General features: G+C 42.4%; 2 protein-coding genes across 22 annotated transcripts in view; one reads left to right on the top strand and one right to left on the bottom strand.

Moving 5' to 3' along the window:
* Positions 1–13,987, bottom strand: part of PIGL (phosphatidylinositol glycan anchor biosynthesis class L) — a 65,549-nt gene extending 51,562 nt beyond the window's left edge. For 2 of the 5 annotated variants that reach the window (XM_059149953.1, XM_059149954.1), the window contains exons 1-2: positions 13,472–13,960; positions 8,038–8,137 (exon numbers count right to left, since the gene is read on the bottom strand). In XM_059149953.1, the coding sequence (XP_059005936.1) occupies positions 8,038–8,137; positions 13,472–13,706 (335 nt within the window). In that variant the 5' untranslated portion in view covers positions 13,707–13,960. Of the gene's footprint in view, positions 1–8,037; positions 8,138–13,471 lie in introns of all 5 variants that reach the window. The other 3 variants (XM_059149955.1, XM_059149956.1, XM_059149957.1) reach the window with 2 other exon arrangements.
* Positions 13,988–14,247: 260 nt separating this feature from the next.
* NCOR1 (nuclear receptor corepressor 1) overlaps positions 14,248–20,365 on the top strand; it is a 155,942-nt gene continuing 149,824 nt past the window's right edge. For 12 of the 17 annotated variants that reach the window (XM_059149943.1, XM_059149938.1, XM_059149937.1 and 9 more), the window contains exon 1: positions 14,817–15,017. The gene's annotated coding sequence lies outside the window, so the exon portion shown is untranslated. Of the gene's footprint in view, positions 14,380–14,815; positions 15,018–20,365 lie in introns of those variants that run through there. The other 5 variants (XM_059149948.1, XM_059149947.1, XM_059149950.1 and 2 more) reach the window with 3 other exon arrangements.

The raw sequence follows: 20,365 nt of genomic DNA, 5'->3' as shown, positions 1-20,365 counted from the left end.
CAGACCACGGAAAGCTTTGAGACCTTGCAAGTCTTGTTGAACAAGAGTTCCTTGGGCCCCAAAGCACTTTAATGGGCATGGGTTATAATTGGGGGGGATCTGCTTTGTTTTATCTCATCATGATCAGGCTTCTCTTGAATCCCCACCTTTTCCAGTCAGAGCACTTTGGAGCCACATAGCTGACCTTCTTCCCACTCACCTTCCAGAATGAGGCCCATGAGAAGACTAAAAGGCTTAAAAGCATCATTATATTTTCAAGGAACTCTGTTCAATGCTTTGAATTTATCAAATCAAATCTTATCACATGTACACAAAATTATTTTTAATTCAGCATTCACTTGTATGGATGGAAGCTGAGTAGAGAGGGAAGAATATTTTATTAGATATATGGGATAGTCTTTAAAAAAAAATATATAGGGCACCTGGGTGGCTCAGTTGGGTTAAAGCCTCTACCTTTGGCTCAGGTCATGATCTTGGGACCGAGTCCCGCATTGGGCTCTCTGCTCAGCAGGGAGCCTGCTTCCTCCTTTCTCTCTGCCTGCCTCTTTGCCTACTTATGATCTCTCTCTGTCAAATAAATAAATAAATAAAATCTTTAAAAATATATATATATAATTTAGAAATTATATATATTTTTTTCTAAAAAAACCTCAAACTGTACAGATTTCTGTAGAATTAAAAAGTGAAAGTATCCCTCTTCCCTGCCCCAATTAAGTAGCAGGTACTATTAACAAGTCTGGCACATATCTTTTTTTCATTTTAAGGATTTATTCATTTATTTTAGAGAGAGAGCGAGAGAGCATGAGAGGCAGGGGAAGAGGGAGAGAGAGAGACTCTCAATCAGCCTCCATGCTGAGAACAGCACGACCTGAACTTCAGCATATGCACAGTGAGACAGCTTTGCACAAATACAGCAGCAATAACTGTTAATGCCAGCACCTACAATTAGCTCCGAAACCTTGAACTTCTCTTTCTTCAACATCTAGCACGGTACACTGCCCATTCCAGACATTTAATATGTATCCGTTAACAACAATTTAATATCCTATGACTCAAATTAGCAGAATACCTATGGAGGCACTAAGAACCAGGTAAAGTCACCAAAAGTATCCATTTAGTTGTCTAATGATGGAGACCATGCCTTCTTTTCTTGACAACTGAACAGTCTTGCTTCTGTAAGTGATTAGGTGAGTGGTTTACTGGGGTGAGCTCCTCGGGCTACATGTTTTTCTGAAATCAAGCAAGGAGGCTTAGAACAATGGAAGAAAGAACTGACCACACACAACGCCAACCAGATGTATTCTCCATACACGCTGGTCGCAAATGGGTGACCTACTTTCCTGCAGAAAAGCAGGAATCAATTCTGTCTTCCTTGCTCGTTTTGGTTCCTACCACTGCCATTTATTAAATAACCTTGGAGAATTCTCTTAATCTCTCTGAGCTTCAGCTTCCTTGTGTGAAATAAAGAAAGGATGATAAAACCTAACCTGTACAGTCAAAGACTCAAACAAGATGGCCTTTGAGAACGTGTGCTGGGAGTGGGGCAGATATGAGACAGAGTAGTGGAGGCAGAGGCTCTGGACCAAATGCCAGCTCTAGCACTTACTAGCTGGATGACCTCAGGCGAATTATTCAACCTTTCACCAAACCACGGCTTCTTATCCACGACATGGGAAAAATTATTGGATTATTTTGAGGAGTAAGTGAGATCATGTCTTTAATATGGTTTTTGGCACTGACAGTAATGGCTGAATACTTATTTACCATTATCACTATGAGTGTTAAGTCTTCCATAAAACTTTCCTTTTCTCTTCTTCCCCCAAATTCTTTTCTTTGGCTCCTCTGAATAACCTAAAGTAAGATTCCAAAGCTCTGCTTTTTCTGGGTTATGAAATGTGAGGCTGAAAGAATGAATAAAGATGGAATGTTGCTAGGGACTGAACTGTATCCTCCCAAAATTCATGTGTCGACGCCTTATCCTCCTATGTGACTGTATTTGGAGATAGGGTTTTTAGGAAGTAATTAAGGTTAAATGAGGTCATAATTGTGGAGCTCTAATCCCGTAAGACTGGCGGCCTTGTAAGTACAGAATGAGAAATTTCTTTGTCTCCTCTCTGTGTGAGCATACAGAAGAAATCAGCCATCTGCAAGCCAAGATGCACACCCTCTCCAGAAACTTCCCGCCTCCAAAACTGAGAGATAATGAATTTCTGTTGGTTAAGCCATGCAGGCTGCGGTATTTGATTATGGCAGCCTGAGCTAAGACACATGGCTTCTTTGACTTCTTCAAACTGGATTCTAGAAGTGTTTACTTTGGACAAGTTGACTACCTCTCTACTGTTGCATTTCACAAGTAGGGGATGTTCCTGAAGCTACATGATCTTCAAAATACATACAAAAATTAGTAAATTGAGACAGATGGCGAGAATGATGACCTTGATAACCAAGCTAAGATCTCTGTTTTAAGGGCAGTTTTCACACAGATCTGGCTCTGAATTAAACATCCTGCATTGCTGGACAAAGCAGACACCACACAGGGGGATGTCTGTGTGTGCAAACGGGGTGCCGGGGCACAAGCCCATTAGTATTATTACTGATCTTAATGGTGAGAAAAGAAATCACAAGTACCCTGACAGAATAAAAGGGAAGTATGTCACTTTGAAAAACAAACAAGCAAGCGATTTCTTTCACAGATTCACTCAAAACCATATTACCTTTCATGGTTTACAGAGGAGGAAGTTTAGGAACAGAGGTTAAGTAACTTAATAAGGTGACAGTTAATAACTTGATAAAGCTGGGGCAGTTGGGGAAGTCTGGCTCTAGAAAGCATGACAGAACCTATTAGCACAGATAGAGAAAAAATTCACCATGATGACCCCATTTTCCCTGAGCCAAGGAAAACGGAGAATAAATTAAACTTTTTTTTTTTTTGAAAGATTTTATTTATTTGACAGAGAGAGATCACAAATAGACAGAGAGAGAGAGAGAGAGAGAGAGAAGCAGGCTCCCCGCTGAGCAGAGAGCCTGATGCGGGCCTCGATCCCAGGACCCTGAGATCATGACCTGAGCCGAAGGCAGCGGCTTAACCCACTGAGCCACTCAGGCGCCCTAAACTTTTTTCTTTTTTTTTTTTTAATGTTTATTTATTACATCAGTAATCTCTACACCCAATGTCGGGCTTGAACTCACAAGCCCAAGATCAAGAGTCACTTGCTCTTCTGACTGAGCCAGCCAGGCACCCTTGAAAGTTTTTTCTTATCTCTTTGTAGGGTACTGAAATGACAGGAGCCCTCAAATGCAACACAATGAAGGTTAGTTCCCAACAAAAATGCCTAACACAATGAAGAATATCTTTTTAAAAAAGATTTTATATACTTATTTGAGAGAAAGAGCAAGAATGGGGGAGGGGCAGAAAGGGAGGAAAGGGAGAGGGTGAGAATCTCAACCAGACTGTGCTGAGTGAGGAACTCTATGCAGGGCTTGATCTCACCCTGAGATCATGACCTGAGCTGAAACCAAGAGCCTGGCGCTTAACCGACTGAGCCACCCAGGCATCCTAAGAATATCCTTCTTAATCGGCAGCCAACACAGTTAATGGTAAAACACTAGATGTGTTCTTAGTCAATTCATCAATACAGATCAAGTTACCTGTTCTTACCACAACTGTCAAACCTAGTTTAAGAAATTCCGCCCAAAGTTATAGTAAGAAGTAGAACACAAGTAAGAGACGTAAGTAGGAAAATGAAAGACTGTATTAGCATTATTTGCAGGGATAACCCATAACGCTAAGAAAATCAAGTGAAATGCTGTTAGGTTCTTTAAAGACATTTTGTAAGTGGATGGATATAAAAGAAATACACATAAAAGTCAGTAAATATTCTCCATACCAGCAGTGAAGTCTAAAAAAAAAGGTGTATCAGAAGAAGTCTTATTCATAACAACAACAAAAAGTAAGATAAGCCACGATAACCTTAATAAGAATGTTTTTGGTACCCAGATGAAAGAAACTATTAGTCCTGTCCTTTGTCTCAGTAATTTATCATCTAGGAATCTACCCAAGGAAAAGGTCAGAACTTCGAAGATTATCAGATTTTAAAATACTTTAATATTGGGAAAATCTGAATATTCAATAGTAGGAGAACACTAAACAGGTCGTAACACATCCGTGTGATGAAATCTTTAAGACCATTCCAAGGACTATTTAGTGACTTGGGGAAATGCTAAAAGAATTTTTTATAGCAGCTGATGCTAATTTTGCTTGATATTGGGGTTCTTCTCTGAGCAGGGAATTCTTATTTGCTTCACAATTTCCTGAACCATCACCATGCCCACTCCTTGGGTTACATGATACCAAATGCATAATTCTCCTCCTCATTTGTGGTTTTCTCTTCTTGCCTTGACTAATCTCCATACTCTCTTATCGCCCCACCGATCCAAGCAAGGGTGACTGCAGCCACTCCAATGGTTTTAATTCTTCCTTATGCTAAGGATGTCTAATCTGTTCTTTACCATAACCCAATTCTTGTCTTAAACTATGAGAGCTGACCTTTATCCATCTAGCTCTCTATGCCTGCAATTTCCATTATCCCAGATTTCTTCTGTTCTTGAACCATCTTCAATAAGACTCACATCATCCCCTCATCTCCATCTCACCTGCTGGACTCTAAATTGACACCTTCTCCTTTTGCCAGGACTCACGCATGAGACTGATTAGTCTGTGGTCCTAAGCTTTTCAATCCATTCTATCATCAGAGTGATCATTCTAAAACTTCAATTAATTAGTTAATTAATTAAGAGAGAGAGCACAAGTGGGAGGGGGTAGAGGAGCAGAGGAAGGGAGAGTGAATCCTAAGCAGACTCCATGCTCAGTGAGGAGCCCAACTTGGGCTTGAGCTCACGACCCAGAGGATCATGACCTGGGCTGAAATCAAGAGTCCCTTGGTGGGGCTCCTGGGAGGCTCAGTTGTTAAGCATCTGGCTTCGGCTCAGGTCATGATCCCTGAGTCCTGGAATGGAGCGCCACATCAGGCTCCTTGCTCAGCAGGGAGCCTGCTTCTCCCCTGCCTGCCATTCCCCGTGCTTGCTCTCTGTCTCTCTCATTCATTCTGTCAAATAAACAAATAAAGTATTTAAAAAAAGGAGTCCCTTGGTCAACCTACGGAGCTACCCAGGCACCCCCAGAGTGATCATTCTAAAGCAAACAACTAATCATCGGTCTCCACTATTGTTTCTGTTTCTTTTGTGATATCATGAAGGTTCAAATAGTAAGAGATACATGTCTGCCAGGACCAATTTATTTGCCACTCATCTAAACTCCATCCCCAACCCCCAACCTCTTCCACTGTGGGAGGAAGCAGCTAATTAAAGTAGGTGCTGAAATGAAAAAGGACACCCAGGGAGAGTGACTCAGCTCATGGACAACGCATGGGGACAATCAAAGCCTAGCAATCCATCAGATTTTTCTCAACAAAGTGGTCTTTTTTTTTTTTTTTAATTTTTATTTATTTATTTGACAGAGAGCAAGAGAGTATAAGCTGGGGGATCAAAAGAGGGAGAAGCAGGCTCCCTGCTGAGCAGAGATTCCTATGAGGAGCTTGATTCCAGAATCCTAGATCATCACCTGAGCTGAAGGCAGATGCTTAACTGACTGAGGCACCCAGGTGCCCCTGAATTTTTTTAATTGAAGAGGCAGGTCGATAACAATGTATTGTATACATTGTATTGTATTGTATACATAATATGTATATTAATGTATATTAATACATGCCAGAAAATCAGAGAAAAGGCACGTGGTATGGTACTCGGAATTTTTTCTATTATAAAAATTTATGAATAAACAAAAAAGTTAAAAGATTAGTATAATCTACTCTCGTGTATCTTTCACCAGGGTTGAAACCGTTAATATTTTACTATTTTGGCTTAATCTATATAGGTATGCATTTTTTTTTCTGAATTATTCTGAAGTATATTGCAGACATTATGGTCAGTTATATTATATTTAGCCTTGGTTTTTAATATCTGCTTTTCAAGTATTTTTTTATTCATGTTTTATAAAATCCTTAAAGATTTAAAAAGAGAATAATTATGTTCATGTTGTTAGAAAGCAAGACTTACAGTGTGAGAGAAAAGAGATTGGATGTAAAAATCAAAGGTATTAAACAAAACCCCTGAAATATTAACTCTATGTTGTAAGCATTAGTATTCCTGATTTCTTTTTCCTTAAAAAAAATACATATTTACTAGCTCTGTCCACCGTAACACTGTAGCAGTAAACACTCCTAGTAACTTTGGTTATGGTCTCTAAACACCACACCCTCCCAAGAGAGACCAAAGCTCCTTGGAGGGAGGGCTGATGCCAGGACTGGGGCAGGAACGCATACAAGAAGGTGATGGGAAATCTCATCATCCCTGACAGCAAGCAAATCCTACAAAACTAAAGAGACCATAACAAAGGACACAGGAGCTAACATTAAGAGGCTCAAGAGTCAAAGATGAGACAACTGGAGAAACAAAGAACACAACCAAAACAGAAAACCTGAATACATTAAAAACACATAGGTACCGGACAAAATAAAAAAGTGGCCTCCCCATCCAAGCCACAAAACAATGGGTTACCACTGGAGGTACACAGGGCATCGACTCCTTATTCTGAAAATGGCAATTAAAGAATTAAGCATTTAGGGGCGCCAAGGTGGCTCAGTCAGTTAAGCATCTATCTTTGGCTCAGGTAATGATCCTGGCACCTGGGATGGAGCCCTCAGCAGGGCTCCCTGCTCAGCAGCAGGGAGTCTGCCTCTCCCTCTGCCACTCTCCCTGCTCCTGCTCCCTCTCCCTCTCAAATAAATAAATAAAATTAAAAAGAAAAAGAATTAAGCTTTAGCCTGTCTTTTCAGATCAAATTATATACTAGGGTAACTACATAGCCCCAGCTGATAAAGCTTTGCTTTGCCGAAGAATTACAGCTAATACATTTAGAATGCAGGGGACATTCAGACACTCAGCATTTGGCTATTTCTAGTTAACCAATGATTCAGGCAATCATGAAAGCATTACATGAAAGGTGGGTGTGGGTCTTTGAAATGAAAGGAGCAGCCGTTGCCACGTGAATTCACTGATTAGTGGTAGAATCATTATAAGCGAGATGATCGGATGCATGTGGTCTCCTGAAATGATTCAATGTGACGTACACAGTAGTTTATAGCAGTATTCTTGCTCCTGAAAGTTATAGCTAAGTTCTAGTTTGCAAGAAATATGAATGATAGAAGAACAACTTAACACTATGAGAAGACGGGCAGACAAGTCCAGAAGGCATGACATTCTATATGACAACTAAGTTTTTTCAACAAAGACAAGGTGGGGGAGGGAGGAAAGGACAATGAATGGCAGATTATCAACCAACTATATCCTGCGTGGACTCGTTTAGTCCCTGACTTGAACAAACCCAACTGAAAACACTTTGAGCTACTTGGAGAAATGTCAGTATGGACTGGGTGCTGGGAGGGCATCAACATTATTAATTATTAACTTTGCTGGATGTGATGGTAATGGCATTGAAAGAATGTCTATCTTCTTAAAAGATGTATATCTCGCTATCTTCTTAAGGGATGTATATTTAACAACACAAGGGCGAAACAACCTGATGGCTAGATTTTCTTTAGAAAGGCTTCGCACACACAACAGATGTGAAATGGGGGTAGACGAAGCAAGTATAGAAAAGGCTTGATAATTACTGGGCTTCAGTAATAGGCATATGGGGGTTCATGACATGGTTCTTTATCCTTCTGTGTATTTTTGAAATTTTTGTAACAGTATTTTTTAAAGATTAAAAAAGTAGCTATTTTTAGAGACAGATCTGAACAGAAGTTGAAAACATTTATTTGCATTACACTGTCATTTAAAAACAAATGTGAAACTATTTTAAGTGGACTTCTCAAATAAGATGTTCTTACCCACCCACATTAGTTTTTTTGTGTCTTTGGAGCGTACCGCTGCCTATTTATGGCCAATGAGTTTCTACATTTTTGAAGGATAAATTACCTGTTGTCAATAATCATTATACTGGAACGTGGAATCCCCAAAACATCACAGCTCTGCAAAAGTTCTTTCTTACGCATCTCCCCTTGATTGTAGTAATTTCCTGAAGATAACAAATATACAGTGGCAGATTTCTTTGATAGTGGAAATCTATCAGTTTATTCATTCTTATCTCATCTTGTTCCCTACGGGACGTAAGCCACCTGAAAAATTTGTGGTTACGATAAAAAGCTGAAGGAAATACTACTCACTCCTGTGAGATGACTGACAGCAGTCCAGTCTTTAGAATCATCACCATTTAATCCTTCCCCATCACTGGATCTACCTGTCTGTTCCTCCGTCGGTCTGCCTGCATTTCAGCTGCATGCTACAGGCAGTACTGCATATCGCCAAGACCACGGACTTTGGAGTTCAGCAGATTTAAAACTGTCTCTTCACAAACTGCCCAGAGTAAGTCAGGTACCTGGGCATTCTATTAATTTGGGAACCTTTAAATTGATAGTCCTTAAATATCTGCTGAATATTTATTTAAAGAAGAGGCTCTTACTCCTGAGTATTACAGGAAAATGTGTCCCTGGGGGGTCTTGACCACATCAGTGCCCCAAATAGCTCATATATCCTTTCTTTTCCCAACACATACATTGTTTCCTATGAATCGTTCTGCGAAGTACGGCTTCTCTGTATCCTTACAATAATATACAGTGAAGGTTTAGTACCACTTAAACTGCACTTACAAGCAATTGTCTAGCTAATGCACCCCTTAATTCAACTCTCCAGCAGATAATTGCATGTGTACTGTATGTTAGTTACTTAACTTTCCTGAGCCACAGGGTCTCCACCTGTGAAGTGGAGATGACCATCTCCTACAGCTGTCCTGAGAATTCCAAGAGACAATACACAGCCACCCAGTTCAGTAGGCAGTATTTTCTCTTTCCTCAATTTCTTTAGCTTTACACTCCCTGCCCCCCCCCCCCCCATTTCATTTCTTCCTAAATGACAATCTGTTTTCATCATCCTGACCAAATGACATCCCCTCTGGGAAGTCTCCCATTTTCCCTGGCAAGTCTCCCATTTTCCAGTATTCTGCTCAGACATATGAACTTTTCTCCATGATCAGATTAATAATTCCTAAATGTCACTGACCTTAAATGTCACAGTCTCATTCAACTTTGTGTCATCCTGGTGTCCAGAACACTTCAGGCACTCAGGAAGCACTGAACCAAGAGGGGCTTCCTTTACTGGCCAAATAGCCCAGAGGAAAACAGCCCCACCAGACCTTTCCTCTTTGGCCAGAGTTACCTTAGTGCTACTTGTGAACTGTCTGCACCCAGAAAGGAGACAGTCATTACACGGTATCCAACACAGGGATTAACCCTAAGACTCCAGATGATAACTTAGTTTTGTATTGTCCTCATCACTGTATTTTAGTTTTTTTTTTTTTTTAAATAAATTAGGAGTGTGGGTAATGTTTAATCTGTACCTTTTTGAGTGAGTTGGGGATTTTAAAAGCAATTAAAAAAATAGAAGTAATTAAAAATTTCTAAGAGGGGTGCCTGGGTGGCTTGGTTGGTTGAACATCCAATCCTTGATTTTGGCTCAGGCCAGGATCTCAGGCTCTTGAGAAGGAGCCCGGAGCCATGGGCTCTGCCATGCTGGGTGTGGTGCCTGCTTAAGATTCTCTCTCCTCTCACTGTATCCCCTACTCCCATGCTCTCTCTTATAAATAAATTAATCTTTCAAAAACATTACAAGAGAGAACTATTTATTTATTTTAAAGATTTTATTTATTTATTTGACAGAGACACAGAGACATCAAGAGAGGGAATACAAGAGGGGGAGTGGGAGAGGGAGAAGCAGACTTCCTGCTGAGCAGGGAGCCCAATTCCAGGCTTGCTCCCAGAACCCTGGGATCATGACCCCAGTCGAAGTCAGATGCTTAACGACTGAGCCACCCAGGTGCCCCAAAAGAAAGCAATTTAAATGTCAAGTTCAGGGTGCCTGGGTGGCTCAGTGAGTTAAGCCGCTGCCTTCGGCTCAGGTCATGATCTCAGGGTCCTAGGATCGAGTCCCGCATCAGGCTCTCTGCTCAGCAGGGAGCCTGCTTCCTTCTCTCTCTCTCTGCCTGCCTCTCAGTGTACTTGTGATTTCTCTCTGTCAAATAAATAAATAAAATCTTAAAAAAAAAAATAAATGTCAAGTTCAAGTCAGAGGAAACACTTGCAAGACAAAGCTACTGTGTATTTAATATGTACTAAGGGAATGCTATATATTTTTCATTTGAAAAAATTTTAATTTCCGGTTTCAACCTCCTGAAAAACAAGGAGAAATTTACTGAAGAAGTCACTGTACCTATAATACTTGGTAAATAATATCCAGGTTTCTCTCCTAGATCTTGAACCAAATATGTTATAATTTGACTCCCACAGCTGTAATATAAAACACAAATACCATTAAAAGCAAACAATGAGGGGCGCCTGGGTGGCTCAATGAGTTAAGCCTCTGCCTGAATTCAGCTCAGGTCATGATCTCAGGGTCCTGGGATCGAGCCCCATGTGGGGCTCTCTGCTCAGCAGGGAGCCTGCTTTCCCCTCTCTCTCTGCCTGCCTCTCTACCTACTTGTGATCTCTCGCTGTCTGTTGAATAAATAAAATCTTAAAAAAAAAAAAAGCTTTTGAATTAAAAAAAAAAAAAAAAGCAAACAATGTTTGCTGTATTATTACCTGTATCTATTTACAATTAATATCCTTAATAGCACAAACTGAGTAGGAAAGTGCTCAGACCCATATTCACAATACATGAAAAATGGGTTACACTCATTGGCAACAAAAGATTTGAGGGGAAAAAGTGTTATGCCAAGAAGTAATATTACAAAATACTAGTCAGTGTTAGAGAGGGTGCTGTATTTAGGCAGATACTCTCACTACCTGTCAGTGAGGATATAAATTGGTATGTTTTGGAGAATCTGATTTGCATGCAAAGCCTTAAAAACAGACAAATTTAGAAATCAGCCCTAATGAAATAATAAGAAACACATAAAGATGTTCACTGTTTTCTGTTAATAGTGATAAACTGGGAAAAAAAAATCCCTCTAAATATACATATAATAAAGGGATGACTATATTAAGGTTTATCTCTATGAAACTGTTTAAAAGGCTATTATCCTGAAACCAATGTTACACTGTATGTTCATTAACTAGAATCTAAATAAAAACTTGAAACAAACAAAGGCTATTATTATCTAGTTCTTATTAACATGGGTAAATGCTTAAATTATGTTTCACAAGAATGTGACCCTAATCTAGCTTGTTTTCACTGTTTAATTTCACTGTTTAAACTAAGGACTAGTATATAATTTCTTTTAAGTACTAAGTTTTTTTTTTTTTAATTAAAACTATGCTTTTTAGAGCAGTTCTAGGTTCACAGAAAAATTGAGGGGAAGGTATGGAGATTTCACTTTAATCCTCGTACCTACACATGCATAGCCTTCCTCATTATCAACATCCCCCATGGCAGTGCTATATGTTACAATGGGTGAACCTACACTGATACATCATAATCACCTAAAGTCCATAGTTTAAGTTAGGGTTCCCTCTTGGTGGTATACAGGATGAGGGTTTGGACAAAAATGTACAAAGACATGCATCCCTTATAATATCACACAGTATTTTCACTGCCGAAGAATCCTCTGCGCTTCTCCAGTTCACCCTCCTTTCATCCCAACACCAGGCAATCACTGATCGCTTTACTGTGTTTATCATTTTGCCTTCTCCAGAATGTCATATGGTTGGAATCACACAGTATATAGCCTTTTCAGAGTGGCTTCTTTCACCTAGTGATATGCTGTTAAGGTTCCTCCATGTTTTTTCAGGGATTCATAGCTCATTTCTTTTTAGCATTGAATAATACTCCATTGCCTGGATGTCCCAACTTACTTATCTATTTCCTAACCGAAGGGTGTTTTGGTTGCACTCAAGTTTTGGCAATTATGAGTCAAGTTGCGATAAACATCTGTGGGCACGTTTTTGCATGGACATATTTTCAACTCCTTTGGATAAACACCAGGGAGGGTGACTGCTGGAAGGTTTGGTAAGAGCATGTTTAGTTTTTATAAGAAACTGCCAAACTAAGTCTCCCAAAGTGGGTGAAGCATTTTGCATTCCCACTACCAATGAGTAAGAGTTCTTCTTTCTTCACATCCTACGCATTTGGTATTGTCAATGCTGTGGCTCTGACCTTCTAATAGTGCACAGTGCACAGATTTTTTTTTTCTTTTAAAAATGGCTCTTTTAAACCTATAATTTCTTTTTTATTTATTTAAATCCAATTAATTAACATATGCACATACATTTCTAATAAATATTTGGTAGGGGTACCTGGGTGGCTCAATCTTGTAAGAGGCTGCCTTCTGCTGGGGTCATGATCTTGGGGTCCTAGGATCCAGCCCCCAGTAGGGCTCTCTACTCAGTGGGGAGTCTGCTTCTCTCTCACCCTCTGTTCGTCCCCACTGTGCTCTCGCTCTCTCTCAAATAAATAAAACCTCTTAAAAAACAGTAAAAAAATAAATATTTGGTAAGGAAGCAAAAACTAATGTACAGTGAAAAATATAGAATTATATAAAATGGAGTATCTGTAAAAAAACAGTGTCGAAACAGAACTGTAATGACACACAACTAAGTGGGAAAAGAGGTTATGGGTATTTGTTAAAAATAACTTTATTGAGGTTTAATTTTACATACCCATTGTCTATGTACAATTCAATGACATTTATACAGTTGGGCAAATATCACCAGTATCATGGTCAGTTTTTGTTTTCTCAGTCCATCTTTTCTGTATGATTAAAGCAGGACTTACTCTTGGAGACGCCTCATCCCTCGAAGTTGGTGGAAATGAACTCTAAAATTATTTTCTAGTCTAATGATCTGAATCTCTCCCTTCAATTTGACATACGCAACGCTCTAGCACAAAGTGGATTTTAAAAGCCGCAGGAAGGTCCTGTGCTACCTTTCGGAGTAAAGTGGCAAGGGTCGAGCCGGCACGCTACAGCCTAGATTGTTGGGTGTCCCACAGGAAGATCATTATTCTTGGTCCTTTAGCATATAAAGAGGTTCCACAGAACAACGAGTAGAGAGTCGCAGTTGCCAGCGGAAACGTAGGTATTAGATGCAAGAGATGTGAGCAGTTGTCTTGTGCTCCTCAATCCTGCTGGCAGCTAAGTACCTCAACTGGGGACGACCCCCAACCCACCTGGGACGTTGGCCGCTGCAGTCCACAGGCTGGGGCCACCCTCCTCCGTGAAGTGCCCAGAGAAGGGACCTTCGTTGTCCTCCCTTAGCTCCCTCAACTTAGCTTCCCTTCGGGGAGAAGCCCACTGAAATAGGTTGGCACTTGAATACGCATCACAGCCCCCGCTCCCAGCGACCCGCCTACAGCCTCCTACCTGCAGAGAAGCAGAGCAAAGACAGCCGGTGCCTCAGGCGGGCCAAGCCTAGCAAAGTGGGAGCAAAGAACATGGCTTCATCGTCGGGGTGCGCGATCACCAGGAGGGTCTTACTTCCATCTCCCGGGACGCCAGCCGGCTCCTGACTTCTCATTCTTTCCCAGGAGTCCCAAACCCAGAGGAAGCCCCACGCTACGACCGCAGCGACCAAACACAGAAAACCCACGGCTTCCATCCTCTCTGGGTGGCACTGCGCCTGCGCGGGAGGAAGGCTGCAGCACACCCAGCCTCCGGCGGGAAAACTGCAACCGCGGAAATTGCGTTCCGAGTTTCACTGTTCTGCCGACCAGCGGCTTTCAACGTTGGGCTCCTGTTGTGGCTTTTGCAAGGACACCTCCCAACCATTCTTTATCTAGTTCTCTCTACTTTGTGGAGCATCTACGACGCCTTTTGCCTTCTGGGTTTCGGAGACGAGCCCCTTGCTGTCCAGCTTTCGGCCCTGTCCTTACAGTGCTCTGGGTTTAAAAAGAATTATTTGAAAACACCCACCCTCCCTCTCTTGAATTCACTCCTCTCTTCAATTCACACTTTTGTGACTCATTTATTAAAACCCTAGACTTCCCCCCAATTATTTGGTTGGCCCCTTCTCCGAATGAACCGACTTGGTTTTTCCTTCTTCATTTTGGCATGGGGAGCGGTGGCTCCTCGGAGGGAAACGCACGCGGTGACGAGGAACCGTCCAGTGGTTTCCCTAGAAGAGTAAGACCGAGAGAGCGCACTTCGCGGTCGCCGAGAGCCACGGGCTCCTCCGACGGGTGACTTTAGATTAAGGAACGACATCACGGACAAATCAGCATCGTCTGACGTGCTGTGAAGTCCCGCTGCGAATTACAGCCGCAGACCCTTGGGTAGGTCGCCGTGCAGCCCTCCGGCTCCCAGCCCTGGGGACCTGACTTTCCTTCCCGCAGCCCGGGCCGAGGAGGCGGCGGCCGCCGCGCCGCGGAGGGCTCGCAGGGCCCGAGGCATGGCCTCCGATCCTTCCTTTTCCCACGGCCCGGGGAAGGCCCTGAGCGCGCGGCAGCCGGCCGGCTCGCGGCGAGCGCCTCGGCCCGAGGGCGCGATGGCAGCGCGCTGGGTCCGGCCGGGCGCGGCCGCGGCCCCGGCCCCGTCTTCGCTCGAGGGGACCGCCGCCGCCAGGCCGAGGGCAGAGCCGAGGGGACCCGGCGCGGGGAGGCCCAGGAAGCTCGGCCGAGGTAGGAGCCGCGCTCGGCCAGCGGAGGGAGTCGGTCTCCCAGCCCTCCGGAAGGAGGAGGAGCCGGCGCCGGAGCCGCCTTAGCGGCGGCCGCCGGAGTCAGGGGGGAGGGAGAGGGGTTGAGTCAAGATGGCGGCCAAGGTGGCGAAGCAGCAGCGGCGGCGGCGGCGGCGGCTGGAGTGAGCTCCCAGCTCGCCGCGCCGAGCGAGGTCCCGGGGTAGGGACCCGCGCCGGGGCCGCGTCCTGCTCCTCAGGCCCAGGGGCGCGCCGGCTACCAAGCTCCGCCAGCTCCTGGTGAGTAGGCCACAGCGCCCGCAGCCCCGGCCTCCGGGCCCCCAGCTCGCTCCCGGGCTTCCGAGGGCTCCTAGGGCGCCGGCCGCCGGAGCGGCTTCTCGGTCCAGCGAGGGGCGTCGCGGGCCGGGTAGGTCGGGTCCCGCCGCGGACGCCCGGGCTCTTCCCCTCGGCTGCCCGGGGCGAGTCGGGCGCGGCGGGGAGCTGGGGCTGGGCGAGTGGAAGAGGCTTATGGAGTTTGGAGGAAGAATGGGCTGCGGCCGGCCGGGTGTCCTGTGGGGAGGGGGCGTGCGGAGTCCTGCGGGCCGGGCCGAGGGAGCCGGGGAGGGCCGGGGGAGCCCAGGTGGGGCCGGCACAGGTGGCGGGCCTGGGCTCGCTCCGAGGCGGAGTTGGTGGCAGTCTCGGGAGTGTGGAAGGGCTTCAGGAGGGTGACAGCGATGGACAAGTGCGTGGAGAGCAAAGTAGTTCACCTTCTAAGCAAACCCCTTCGGGGTGTAATGGCGAAGGGTGGGTTGTGGTGGAGATGGCAAAGATCGGAACCTCTGCCTTTTATTATCGCTGTTTTACTGGGTGAAGTCGGTGAATTCTCATTTATAGAGGAAGAGGGATTTGGGAAACTGTAATTGAGAAGCCGGTCTTCTGGGAGAGTGGACTGAATTCTTCGATTGGACTGGATTAGGTGTAGTCGTTACTAGAGGTGGACGTGCGAATAAGTGATTTTTGTGAAAAGTGTTTGCTCGGGAAGCGTCAGTTTTCCTTTACTGATGGTGCATGCTATGGCGCCACTTCAGCAGAGTTAACCTTGGAGAGCAGTGGTACAGGTAGTTCTAATCTTTGGGATTAGTGTACTCACCTGTATCAGATTTGCTTCCCTGGGCATGTCCTAATTAACATGGAAATTTGCGTTCCTTGTGTGCATTTTGGTGAGGCAACGAAGAGAGGCGGAACCCTGAGCCAAGAGCAACAGGCCCGGGATTTAAAAATGACTACAAACACTCATTCTCTTTCGTTCATCATGTCTTGATCCATAGCTCGTGCCAGTAGATCCCATGGAATTGTCCTTTTCCATAACTGAAGGTCCATTGGCATTATTTAATTTTTAATAGTTAAAAAAAAAATGTCTTAACATGCCCTATCATAAAGACACTTATTGGATGAACCAAGTGGCCTAGGCTCAGGAGCAGATAGAACAATTTTATTGTCTTACTTAGAAATGGGTAAAAATTACCGAAGAAATAAACACAAGTTGTTGGAGGAAGAAACTGTTTGTATTCGCTTATTCTGTTAGATCCGGTGGAAGCTTATATTTATTTATTTTAACATTTATAATACACAGTGGCCTTGCCTTGCTTTAAGCACACCTGTCAGTGGAAATCAAGGTTAACACGCATATATATATAAATATATATAAATATATATAAATAAATATGCTTACATACATACATAAGGATGGGATTACTTGCAATACCAAAATACTCTTTCCTTTTGCAAAAGCCTTGCCATATGTTGAACTACTCCCCCAGTGAAAATACAATCAGGACATGAGTCCTGATTCTTCCTTTTACTATTTGACATTTTGGAACATGATCAATCTTTCTTTGCTTCCATTTCTTGGTCTATGATAGTAGGAAGGCATCCACTCTCCTAGGGCTGGCTGCTGTGATCTTAAGAGAGTTAATAGTTATGAAATTGCTTTAAACAGAAAGGGTTATGTTTCTGTGAGGTAGTAACAACTTCCTTTGCACTCCTCTGAAATGCTTATCTGCACATCTCCCATGGCGTTCACACACACTTTCTACCTTGTATTTAGGTATTTCCGAACTAGTTTTATCTCTTCTTGAGATCAGAATAGGCCCTTCTCCGATTTTATCTTTGTTTGAGGCACTATGTAGGATTTTATTTTATTTGTAGGATATTGGCACTGCAAATGTTTGTTGAATGAATAAACATTGTATTCTAATTAGAAAAATGTGTTCACATTACACTTTAACCTAAATAGGCCTGTTACCCACTATGAAATATCTGTATAGCTGTGATTCCCTCCATGGCCTCTTAGGAAGATCTATTTTATTTTATTTTATTTTTTTAATTTTTAAAGATTTTATTTACTTGATAGAGATCACAAGTAGGCAGAGAGACAGGAGGAAGCAGGCTCCCCGCTGAGCAGAGAACCCGATGTGGGGCTCGATCCCAAGACCCTGGGATCATGACCTGAGCCAAAGGCAGTGGCTTTAACTCACTGAGCCACCCAGGCGCCCCATGGAAGATCTATTTTAAACTGAATTTCTTGTTGGATATAATCAGACAGTATTCTGTGTGTTCACATAATTTTTTTTTTTTTAAGAAATTGCTTGAAAATAACTTATGTTTCTTTGAATTTAACTGAGTAAAATTTGGTTCCAACGCTAGGTAAATGTAGTCAAGTTTTTGTAAGCTTTTTTTAAACTTTGGGAAGTGGAGAGATTTTCTTACCATTACTGCAGTAGGAAGCAAAGGCTTTTGAATAGGGCAGGCATAGATGTAGGTAAATTTCAGGCTATTTGTTACTCAGGTTTTGGTTTTGTTTTTTTGAGTGTGTTTTGTTACTCAGTTTTAATTGTATTTCGGATGTCTTATTTGCAAGTTTAAATTCTTACTGATGCCTGGGAACTGGAAGTCTGGCGTATTTAGTTACTTCTGTTTCTTTTCTTCAGATGTTGCATTTTTCTAGAATACCTTCCAAAGAAGTAGTAAAGCTTGACCAGATTTATTTTCTATGGACACATTTGTGGATTAGAGATTCATATGTAGTTCATTCACTTGTTCAACTGGTGTGCCGTGCCTTTTATGTTCAGGGTACATTACTAAATGCTGTAAAGGTATAAAGTTGAGCAGATCAGTTATGTGCACAAATAAGTTAGTTAGGATTGCCTGTTATTTTGCCTTTTTCAGGTTTGAGGATGCAAGAAGTACATTTAGATTGATGGTTAAGAAAACACTTTTTTTTCTTCTGTCGGGACTTAGGAGTATTGAAAAGCCATGAAAAGCTTCTGTCATGTAGCAATAAGTGTATGTAGGGCATCTGTTTTTTATTTGGTATTCTTGTGATGGTGGTTTCCCTTGAACATTTTTACTGTTCTTCTACCATTTTTTCTACCCTAGAAGCTTGTGTGGTCAAAATATTAGTTGGGTAGTGTTCAGATCCAACATACTTCTTTTTTTCTGTTTTTGTTCGTTTGTTCTCTTTGCATTTGAGAGTGAGACCATACAAAGCCATGTTAATGTTCTTATGGAGTTCTTCAGTTGGACTCCTGTGTGTGCTGTTCCTTTTACTTAAAAGTGATCGCAGACCCCCCCAAACCCACAAGACCCTGCCCCCAACCCCACCTACATTGGTTAAAATTAAATGCTGATAATTTATAGAAATTATAGGATTTAGATGACAATACATAGTAAGACTAGATAATAATAGACTAGATACTCTAGTCTTATTTTACTTGTGGATAAACTGAAGATCATGGAAGTGAGGTGATTTCCCTAAATTGTTGCAGTTGGCCAGTGGTAGGATCCAGGCTTTTGACATCCAGTGTAGGACTCATCCATTCCACCATCTCATGCATAGGATGATTCAGTGTTATGATTGATAATTAGAACAAAAATTGAGTGGATGGGGAAAGGGAGATAACTTAGTTAGGTATTGAGTTTATCTTAACTTTAAATTTCCTCAGTGAAAATATAGTTTGAAAAAAATTAGTTTTGATCTACATCAGTAATATGATCACTGGGAATTATTTGGTTTGCTTAGTTTTTAATCTATGATGAGTATCTTCCTAAACAAAAATGTCTGAGGTTATCTGGACCTAGTGATATTTTATGGAATTTAAGTTTTACAGTAATAGAAATTGTATTAGGTTGATGGTTAGGAACTTCTGAGACCCAAACAGGCTATAAATTGCTTTATAAATTAACTATTGCTTCCTTTACTTTCTTTCTTTTTTTTTTTTTTTTAAATATTTTCTTTATTTATTTGGGATAGAGAGAAGAGAGCACAAGCAGGAGGGCAGAGGGGCAGAGGGAGAAGGAGAAGCAGGCTCCCCACCCAGCTGGGAGCCCGATGCAGGGGCTGGAACCCAGAATCCAGAGATCATGACCTGAGCTGAAGGTAGATGCTTAACTAATTGAGCCACCTAGACACCCCCTTGCTTCACTTACTTTCAAACTTCTGGACTTTTTTTTTTTTTTTTTAAAGATTTTATTTATTTATTTGACAGAGATCACAAGTAGGCAGAGAGGCAGGCAGAGAGAGAGAGAGAGAGGAGGAAGCAGGCTCCCTGCTGAGCAGAGAGCCCGATGTGGGACTCGATCCCAGGACCCTGAGATCATGACCTAAGGCAGAGGCTTAACCTACTGAGCCACCCAGGCACCCCATGAAGTGTATTCTTAATGCTGTGTTGAAAAGAACACGTGTAATAGAAAGAATCAAGACGCCCTTCAGCGGACGAATGGATAAAGAAGATGTGGTCCATATACACTATGGAGTATTATGCCTCCATCAGAAAGGACGAATACCCAACTTTTGTAGCAACATGGACGGGACTGGAAGAGATTATGCTGAGTGAAATAAGTCAAGCAGAGAGAGTCAGTTATATGGTTTCACTTATTTGTGGAGCATAACAAATATCATGGAGGACAAGGGGTGTTAGAGAGGAGAAGGGAGTTGGGGTAAGTTGGAAGGGGAGGTGAATCATGAGAGACTATGGACTCTGAACAACAATCTGAAGGGTTTGAAGTGGCAGGGGGGTGGGAGGTTGGGATACCAGGTGGTGGGTATTATAGAGGGCATGGATTGCATGGAGCACTGGGTGTGGTGAAAAAATAATGAATACTGTTTTTCTGAAAATAAATAAATTAATTAAAAAAAAAAGAACACGTGTAGTATTAGTTTTCTATAGGTACTTACGCTGTAAAATTTAAAGAAAGAAGCGTATGTTCTTTTTCAACTGATATTCTCACACGAGTACTGAAGCATGTCATTCCACTCGGGCTGTTAGATAATATGCCTGTTTAGCCTAATGTGCTTTACTTCTGAAATCTACCACATCTAAATTCTGCCTTTTTTTTTTTTTTTAATTCTGCCTATTTTTTGAGGGTTTAATCACATATTACTTTAGCCAGGAAGTCTTCCTCCTACTCCCTGTTCTCCAAAGATGTGTATTTCTCGTTTTGGAAGTTCTTAGTGCTTTACTTATGCCTCTATTATAATATCATAGTTATTTAGGTACATGTCCATTTAGTCCCTGTTAGACCATAAGCCCATTGTGGGGATGTCTGTATCTCATGTCTAGCCCAGCTTCCAGAATAACATTGTACCC

Source organism: Mustela lutreola, chromosome 15, assembly GCF_030435805.1.
Source record: "Mustela lutreola isolate mMusLut2 chromosome 15, mMusLut2.pri, whole genome shotgun sequence".
In the NCBI taxonomy this organism is placed as follows: domain Eukaryota; kingdom Metazoa; phylum Chordata; class Mammalia; order Carnivora; family Mustelidae; genus Mustela; species Mustela lutreola.
This window is presented reverse-complemented; position numbering and strand designations above follow the sequence as displayed.